This window comes from Alligator sinensis, unplaced genomic scaffold (assembly GCF_000455745.1).
Source record: "Alligator sinensis unplaced genomic scaffold, ASM45574v1 scaffold670_1, whole genome shotgun sequence".
Classification (NCBI taxonomy): Eukaryota; Metazoa; Chordata; order Crocodylia; family Alligatoridae; genus Alligator; species Alligator sinensis.
The window spans coordinates 975,079-985,100 of NW_005842297.1; the positions used below are offsets into that span (position 1 = coordinate 975,079).

The 10,022-nt window shown below is 41.1% G+C and overlaps 1 protein-coding gene across 1 annotated transcript in view; it reads left to right on the forward strand.

Annotated features, from left to right (window-relative positions):
* The window catches only part of MAGI2 (membrane associated guanylate kinase, WW and PDZ domain containing 2), an 880,265-nt gene that overhangs the window by 629,661 nt on the left and 240,582 nt on the right, over positions 1–10,022 (forward strand). Inside the window, exon 7 of the mRNA XM_025209602.1 lies at positions 8,979–9,161. Within this exon, the coding sequence (XP_025065387.1) occupies positions 8,979–9,161 (183 nt within the window). The remainder of the gene's footprint in view (positions 1–8,978; positions 9,162–10,022) is intronic.

A 10,022-nucleotide genomic window follows, 5' to 3' on the forward strand; every position in this document is an offset into this window, starting at 1 on the left:
GGTGAAAACACCATGTGACAGTTTTATGTTCCTTTTAGCATTAACATTAATGCCATTTCCAGAATTGTTGTATTAAGTGTGTGCACCTCCAAAACCAATGTATATACAGATAGTATCCTTATGTGGTTTGAATGGTATTTTATAGTGTGGGATATAAATCAAACAGAAACCATTTCTTAAAATAATCTATTTTCTGCATCATTGTCTTTTCCCTGGCTCTTTCTGGACCAAGGGTAAGATTCACAGAGACTTGGCACAAGGATGCTGAGCATTCCCATATCTAAATATTAGCTGCTCAGCTCCAGAAGAGAACTTTACAAACACCTACTAGACTGGATCTCGACAGAGAGGCCTAATTTATGAATTTCAAATGGCCTTGGGTTAGAAAGATGCACCAAAATGACCAACTCAGTGAAGATGGCAGCACCTTTGGGCATGCACAATAGTTAAACTTCAGGCACCTGGGTAGGTTTTCTGGTGAAACGAAGGCTCCTAGGAGACCTCAGGTACCCAGGAGGGTTAGGCCTTCACTTCAGTCCCATTTTAGACAAACAACCATATGCCTTTGAATCTCACCCCAAGTTTTCAATAACATTATTTATCAACATTTTAAAAAGTGCTTGCCTACATTCTCATCTCTGTAAAGTCATCAGAAAACATTCCCTCTTTGGATCCTTTTTTAAAATAACCTGGGAATAACTGTTAAATAATTAATATTAAAATAATAGTGGTGTTAAATATTTATAGCTCAGAAGCATCTAGAGGTCCCCACCGATATTCCTTTTATGCCAAGTTATTTACAAACATATAGTAAGAGACAGATGCTTCCTCAAAAAGACAGAACAGAAAATATGGACAAAGGAGGTGCAAGGTCAAAGCACATGCCGGGGCAGAGCTTAAAATATAACCTGTGACAAAAAGATATTGCAGTTTGTCCTAAAGATGTCTAGATCCTGACTCTGCCTTATCAAAAATTAGCTCCAAAGTCAAGGAACTTGTACTGAGAATCATAGTCTTTTAACCCAGCCCAGATACCTTTACCTATTTCTCTGCCTTAATATCACATAGAGAAATGCCTCTAGAGATTAAATCTCACTTTAAACTTCACTTGGAAATTTGATGACAGCCAGTACAGATTATGGAGTTCAGGTGTGATGATCTTTACTTGGGAAATGCCATTTAATGAACCACAGACCCATTGGGCAATTCAAATTGTATCACTATGTACCTAATCTAAGGTGCTGCCCCAACTAACTTTTCAGTACCTGCTCCAGGAGAGAGATTCATTTAATAGAGTCGATGGAGAAATTGTGGAAATGCCTAAGAACAACTGTTTTACATATATAAGCACTCTGTTAATAGAATGGGGAGTGATAGGTGTTCCAAGGTCAATTCAGAGAGGTGGCTATGGGATGTGCTTCAAATACAAGGGTCTGTCTGCACTCCCATCTCTCTCCAACTATCTATTAGATATCCCTGTTCATTTCAAAGTTGCTTTTGGAAGAACTATTACTATATTTCTGAAGACAAACTATTCTCAGTTCATGGTCACGATAATGTCTAGGTTTTGCCCGATAGTCTAGTGGTTAGAATATTCACCTAGTATATGGAAGACCTGGGTTCTAAGCCACCCTCAGGGGTTTTTAAATGCAAATCTCTTTCTCAGAAAAGTATCTTAAACATGAGGGTTAAACAGTTCATTCCCCCTGTTGAAGCTGGGTCACTGGGTAGAAAAGAATGCAAAAATCATGGTGTCAGAAGAAGAGACAGTTCAAGACATGCCTGGATGCTTACCTTGCTAGGGTCATCTGACCCCAACTGATTTCCTGCCCTTTAGTCAGGGGGCTGGACCCAATGATATTGCAAGGTGCCTTCCTGCCCTAACGTCTATGAAATCTATGAAAAAGGAAGCCTGTCTCTGGGCATTTATACACATACTTTTCTGTCCCGCAATGCGCCAGAGTTCCCCCATGTCTGAGCAGACATGATTAATTGAATTTTCTCCACATGCAAGATGAGGCAAACTGCGCTGTGCCGTGTGCAGTTGTATAAGCAGTGAAATGCATCATCGGTGCACAGAAAATGGCAGTGGTGTGCTTTTGGATTAAAGCACCTCTGATATATTTTAGTTCAAAAGTGCGCCACCACCATTTTCTTAACGCTGACATACATTTTGCTGTTTATACAACTGCAAGCACTGAAGCGCTGGGCACTTTTCAAAGCGCCTGGTGCTGCGGCACTTTTATGTGTAAAAATGCCCTTTGTGTGCTACTGATTAGGGCACTCCTTCAGAAAAGAGTAACCTAAAATGGCAGAGTTATTTCTGTTATTTAATCAATGACTCTCAAAACTAAAATGCATAACGGTCCTTGGAGTGAGCAACTGAGAGCCTGTCTCTATAATCTGATGGTTATGGGAAGATAAGTCCTAGGTTCTTGTCTCTGCCTCCCTAGCCCTGTTCATTTGACATTAGACGGTCATCATTTAAGATACAGAAGTAAGCATAGTAACAAAGACTAGACCCCAGTACTACACTCTGCCAGGGCAAAGTCCAAATCACTAGGCTAAAGAGTCATGATCCCTTTTTTGTTGTCTTTCTGTCCCATTGACTTGGCACTCTTGGCCCAGCTTCAGTAGAAAAAGTGGTAAGTACCCTCATCTTGTCTATTCTAGCATCATGGTTAAGGCAATTTCATGAGAATTGAGAGATCTAGTTTCAATACTAGTCTCCTGAACAAATTACTAGCTTTATTGCACCACATGTGGGCTCCACCACTACAGCTTCGGAGCTGAATTCTGTGCTCTTATTCATTACTTTTATTGAAGCCCCTCCCCACTGTTATGTGGAGTTTGTGCACCTTGGCCTCGGCCAGACATTCAGCTAAAGGTGTAATAGAATTTGATGCATGATCCACACAATCGTGCCTCCTTCCATGCCACACATGCATGGCAAGAGGCACAATTGTGGAATCCAGCATCAGATCCCATTGCACCTTATTGCCAGTGCAGGGGGAGCCTGGGCTTGTGATAACAAGATAGGGGGTAGCAAAATCCTGCAGCTGAGAGGACTTGGAGCCACAGGGGTACCCCACATCTGTGAGCCCCATCAGCTGACAGACCTCCCAGCTGCAGGAGTGCAACAGCTACAAGCCCTTTCAGCTGATGGGACTCGCAGCCATGGGAGCACATGGGACACCTCCGTGACTGTGAACCCCATCAGGTGACAGAGCTCCCAGCCACAGGCAACCATACATTCAACTACCAACGTGATAGGAACAAGCCATGAAGTTATTGCGTTATTCCTTGTTTTATCACACCATTAATTGTGGTCACAGCTTAAGACATGATTAACTGGGGCCTTTGAGAGAGCAATCTGAATCGTAAAGTAGATGAGGCAAGACTGAAGCTTACAAGTGGCTGCTTTGGGTCCATTTTGATCATGTGCAGTAACCTGAGTATGACATTGAATGTCAAACTGGGGGCCTATACTGGAAGGAGGCACATCATGAGTTTTTAGGATTCTGGCACCAATCCAATTTAGTTTAGTTTAGTTCCCACCTACTGAGGTGATTTAATCTGGTTCATTCTTAAGTAGCTAAAATTTCTCATAGTTTAAGATAGGGGCAGGCAAAGCCTGGCTCACAGGCCGGATTGGGCCCATGGTGGATTCCATTTCCCAGCAGCCCCTGCCCACCTCACTGTGGTCCAGTTTCCAGGGAGACCCCAGGAGCGGTGGAGCTGTAACAGAGCAGGACCAGCACCTGGGTTTCCACGGAGACCAGCCCCAGCAGCGCTGGTAGGGTGCGTGGCAGGACAGGGAGCTGCTCCAGGGCCAGGATCCTGCAGCAGTGACACTGCGGTCTGGAGCTGGGGCAGAGCCATGATTTGCTGCCCACACACCCTGGGTAGGCAGCAGATCATGGCTCTGCCCTGGCTCCAGGTCATGCTGTTATTGCTGCAAGATGCTCACTTAAGAGCAGCCCTGGAGCAACTCTGCCCAGCTGCACGCCCTAACAGCGCGGCTGGGGCTTATCTCCATGGAAACCCTGGCCCCACACTGTCACTGGTCCTGGGGTCTCCATGGAAATTGCCCACAGTGATGTGGGCAGGGGCTGCTGGGAAATGGAGTCCAGCCACCAGCCAGATCCACCATTTTGCCTACCCCTAGTTTAAGGCATAACCATATATAGATTGGTAAATGACCCTCCTGGGTCACTGAATGTAGTCCCCTGCTATTGCAGCAAAGAAAGTCATATGATACACTTCATAAATGTTTCAAGATCCATCTTAAAATTTATTAGGGTTTTTGGCTCCCACTACACCTAATAGCACAGTTCCAGAATCTAATCTGTCTGATGGTTAAAATCATAGAATAGCAGGGTTGGAAGTGCTCTCAGGAAATCATCTAGTCCAACCCTCTGCTCAAGACAGGAAAGTTTTTCATTTTCTGCCTGAATTTTTTTCATGGTCGATTCATAGCTATTTATTCTTGTGCCAATGTTGTCCATTAGCTCAAATAGCTCTTCTCCCTCCTTGCTGTTTACCCCCTGATGTATTTAAAGAGAGCAATCATATTCCCTGTGGACTTTGTTTTGCTGGGCTAAAGGAAGCCAAGATTTTTTTAGTCTGATCTTTCAGAATAGACTCTTCATTCCCTTAATCATCCTAAGTGGCCCTCCTCTGCATTTGTTCTAGTCTGAAATAATCCTTTCTGAACATAAGGTACCAGAATCAAGCACAGTATTCCAGATGATGCATCAGTGCCTTGCACAATGACAAAACACTTCTCTATTTCTGCTAGAAATACATTGCCTGATATACCCACAAATGGCATTTGCCTTTTTCACAGCTGTATCACATCAATGGTTTATAATTCTTCTACAGTGGACTGGTACACCTGAGGCTAGAAATAGATATTGCCAAATGAAGCAGAACTGCTATGCCAGGATGTGTCATAGCACAGCTAATACACTTCCTTGGGTGAAACACAGATCACCTGTTGTTCTGCCCACTGAACTTTTGGGACAGCGTACAACATGTTCCCCACTTCCAGAGACACACCTCTGGCAGTCTCCAAAGTGTATCTCTAAAAATGGGGAAAATCAGGGTTCCCAACTTCCAGAGGTGCACTCTTAGTAGTCTCCCGGGTGTGTCTAGAAAGAGGGCAAGTCAGGGTTCCCAAGAAATGTGCCCCCAGCCATTCTCTGGAAACAGGCAACCCTCCTTCCCTACTCCCCCTTGGCATGTCTGGAAACAGGGGACTCTGCCTTTCCCCACTTCTAGAGACCTGCCCCAGAGATTGCCCAAGGCAAGTCCCTGGAAGCAGGGAAAGCCAGGCAGACACTTCCAAGGCTTGAGGGGGTCCAATTCTATGCTGGATTGCCCAGGGCAAACAGGACTGAATCCTGAAAGCACCTGCCTGGAGCAGTTGAAGAATGCCGGCAGCTCTGGGGTGCCCTCACTTTCCTGCCATAAAGCAAATAGACATCCACCACAATAAAGCAGCACATATTACTACTTTTTGTTGTGACCACATTCTGGTGCAACAACGGGCATAGAAGTCTGTTTGCTTTCACTTTGTGTCACCAAAAAAGAAATGTTGGTAGTGCAAAGGTGATGAAAAACAATATCCTTCAATCCTGAATTTTTCTCTCCTCCTTTTGTTTCCAGCTTATGAGCCCCAAGCTTTACAGTAATCTTCCTTTAAGGTGATAAAGCCATGGGAAAGTACGGAATGGTCTACTTCTGCAACATTAAATATCTAACTGCAACTGAAGCTGTAATTAGAAAAAGCATTTCCTATTTATTTATTTTTTTCAAATGACCAATTTGGCATAGACAAGAACCCCACAAAATGATATGCCTGGTTCATTTTTGGAGGCACAAAAAAAGCTATTATTAACTCCCTTTCTGAGTATGATGATGTTAAGTAGATAGCAAATTTCTTTCACTTTGATGTATTAAAATGAATGTTCCTAGTCACATTAATGAAATTTTTGCTAGATATTAACTTTGGGTGGCAAACAGCTTACTTTCACTGTATGGGTTATGAGATACTGTCATATTCCCTCTAGCCTGTTCTTTCAATGAACTTGGAATAGGCCATAATCATGATAATCTGGAGAAGTGCTTAGGTAGGGTAGCACAGAGATGATTTAAATGGAAATTAAAGCTGTTTGGCACTTTTTAGTATCCCTGATTTTTAAGAGGGATCGGTGTCCATTTCAATGGCTATTTGCAATAGTCAGGACCAGATTTGCAAAGCAGTTCAAAATCTAGCAGGTCTCTCAGAACAAAGAGGAACTGAGTGGATGAATCTCTAGTCCTTTGTGCATAACTCTCTCTCTCTCTTTCTCTTTCTGCCTTTCTCTCTCCAGTAATTTACTAACCGTTGGAACACATTTTCTAACCTATGTCAAGGAACTGAAATCCCTTGAAATTAATACCTTTGCCTTTAGTGGGAGAAGAATGAAACATATCATGGGATATGTTCCATTTCCTATAGGATTATCCACTAGTCAGTAAAAATGTATTCTCTTGACAGCCACCTCTGCAACATTGTGTAGGAAAAGAAGTTTTGTACAAAAAATATACACTGTACAAAATAAAGTTATAGGAATAAAGAACACATGCCAGTATGGCATAGGAAGTTTTACATATTGACATATGTGGCATGGCAATGATTTGTCCCCTATTTTAATGCCCTTATATTTGTGATTTATTTTCTACACTTTCCCCATTTTTCTGTTAAATTTAACAGAAATACATTGTATAATTAAAATACCATCTCTGGTATAATCATTCCTTTTGTTATGGGAACCCAGCACACAATAGATTCATTACTTTGTTAATCAGCGACCAAAGAAAAATCACTTTTTGGTTAGGTTTTGCTTTTCACTATAAACAATGAATTTTGCTTGAAGCTTATCCACAACACTATACATATACTTGTCTGTTTTCTCTGTTTTAATCATGCATAGAATGTTGCTTGTAGTGAAGAATTGAGAAACTGTTGCTAGCATAGAACAGAGCCACGTAGATTAAAACCATTTCCTGTACCGGAGTTCAGCATGCCAAAGAGGCAGGGAATTTCCCAACGGGGATTCTCTACGTGCTAGCTTGTGTGACTCTCACTTTCCCTGGTAAGCCCTCAATTACATGCAGTCTCATTTACGTACGAGTAAGGGTCATACAATCTAGTGACACACAAGTAAGCCATGTGATGATGATCCCACTGTATAAAAAGGTCATTCTTCACAAAATGGACCCAATTATTAATTAAAACCAAATTTTTTCCAGCCACATAAATAGAAGAACGCAATTTGAAAATCCTGTCCTAGAAGCAAAAAGGAAGCTACAGCAACATAACATGCCCAACGCAGAACTTGGAACTAAGCCTATGCAGGCCCAAAGTTTCCGAGGTACTGTACCCTGTCAGCATATCATATTTAAGATTAAAACCATTCTTTCATAATTGTGACAATAATTCTAACATAGACTGATTTAAAAAAATAGTGTTGCCAACTCTCATGATTTTATACCAAGTCTCATGACATTTGTGGTGTTTTGCTCCCTTAAAGTCTCAGATCTTGGACCTGTGAGAATCTTTTCTTTTTTCTTATTTTAAGGTAAAAATAAAGAAAAAGGGGGGAAAAAAAATCCTAGCTGTCATGGTTGCAGAAAAAGGTAGAAAACGTGACCTGATTACATCTTAAGAGCTCAGAAACCATAAAGTAGAAAAGAACCCCAAATTAATTTCTAAATAATGCCATTAATTATCATTTTTTTTTGGATCTGACTTGATTTTGAACACCTGGGGTTGGCAACACTGAAATAATTAATTGTACTTTTTCTGAATTACCATTAATTGGTGTTAGCTATGTTTGTAAACTACCTCATCTAGCAAATGTCAATTAAATTAAAAGCCTTGAGCACTATGCTGTAGGTGTTTACAAGAATACAGCCTCTTGGTAATGTGAAAATTAATGTACTTAGAATGAACTGTATTAGCAACAATCAATATTGGTAGAGACAAGTAAGTTTTAACATAAGGTTATAGCCAAAGAATGAGGCTTGTTCTCCTTTGTAACAGTAGAAAGCTCCTCATCAACATTACCTAGGCCAAAACATGTTCACCTGCGCCCTGCTCTTCAGAGGTCTCTCAGTGTGAATGACTTGTCTCAGTGTCGGCGGGACTATGCTGGAATGTACAGGCTGTATGGTATGTCCACGTGCTGCTTGTTAGCCAAGCTGCACTGTTGTAAAGTAGTGAGATAAGTTAAGTCACAAACCTTTTCACCTTTTTCATACCTTTTCTCACAAAATAAAGCACAGAAGAGAGGCACTGGAAGCCAGGTGAGGACTATTCTTGCCTGTTAGTAATTTCACACTTCACATTGAAGCACATTAAAAGTGGATGTAAAGGTCACTGAACTGTTGCACCAATCCTAAATGTCATTTGTTAGAAGCTGAAATCTCATTTGTGTAGGGTGAAAAAAAAGATTATCTAGAATTTATTTTTATTTTTTTGTCTTTGAACCATGATTATAAAATATGCAAGACATTTTTCCTCATTGCAGGTGGGAGGGAAAATTATAGACTGAATAATTTTCTTTCCAAAACTGAATTTATAGGCTGGGGATATTTGAGGAGTTGTTCAAAATTACCTTGTATATCATTTTTATTTTTGCGTAATTATTTTAGAAACACAACAGCTACCTCTAAATGTGCTTCCAGTACAAGAGAGTATAAGCCTCTATGACTGATCTACCATTGATTTTAAAAAATTGTTATTAGCTTTGTATTAATATAAAATAACTCACTAATACATTTTTTTTCCTTGGAATTCTGGCACATTTTATTTCCTTTAATTTTACACACTACCACCTATTATTGCTGCTTCTGCTGCTTGTGTACCCATTTTCTGGAATGACTTGACCAGAACTTTTTTCCTTTCTTGTTTGTGTTGACTGATGTAGAAAAACCACTCTTCACCCGTGATGCATCACAACTGAAAGGGACTTTCCTCAGCACAACTCTCAAGAAGAGCAACATGGGCTTTGGATTTACCATCATTGGTGGGGATGAGCCAGATGAGTTTCTACAAGTGAAGAGTGTAATTCCTGATGGGCCTGCAGCACAGGATGGTAAAATGGAGACAGGTAATTACATTGGTTCTTGGGGTGCTTGCTGTGATGACTGGAATCAGCTGCTGTTGTTTGATTGGCACCACCTTCTCTCTAGACTCCTTCATGAGTAGGTGGTATCTTTCTAGTGTCATTTTTCGAGAGATATGAGCCATATGTCAGGGGAAAAATCTACCAAAACAAGAATTTCCTTTGCAATATCTTCTTTTACAAATGTCAGGAAAACGCTTTGCTATAAGATTTTATACAGGGGGAAAAATATTCGAATATGCATAACAAATCCCAGGTATGATGCTTTTCTGTTTACGGGCTCAAATTACCCGAATTTTGTGCGTATAGAGAACTAGAGTAATCTATAGGCTCAAATTTCTCTCTGAAAAGATTGTTTCGTAAAATAGTCAAATTAGAGTTTGAGCCAACAATCTTGCTAATGAGGGTAGCAGCTACTTCGAATAAAGATTCTGGCCTGACCTCAGATCTGTGTATTAAAAGAATGCTTCTGGATGCATGCCCTTACTCTTCCTCCATGGAACATGGGTTTAGCTGTCAAACCAGCTGTCACACTGCTTCCTTGCCTTCCTAGAGTGTTTACAGTCCCATGGTCTGGGCTGAAGTAGGAAAATGAAGACTGGTCTGGGAAAACACAGGTGAACCCATACACAAAATTCTTCCTCCATCCCAATAGAAATTTTTGAGAAGAGATAAGAACACCTGGAATTATCACAATTCAGTTATAACCCAGGAGGTCTTTGGTAGTGTGAAGCCACAGTGAACACAGAGCATATGGATATGGTCTTAGCCTGCCATATCCTGCCAGAGATCTTCAGACCTCTGGAGATCATACAAGTTAGTGGGGAAGTGCCTTTGGACCCTATT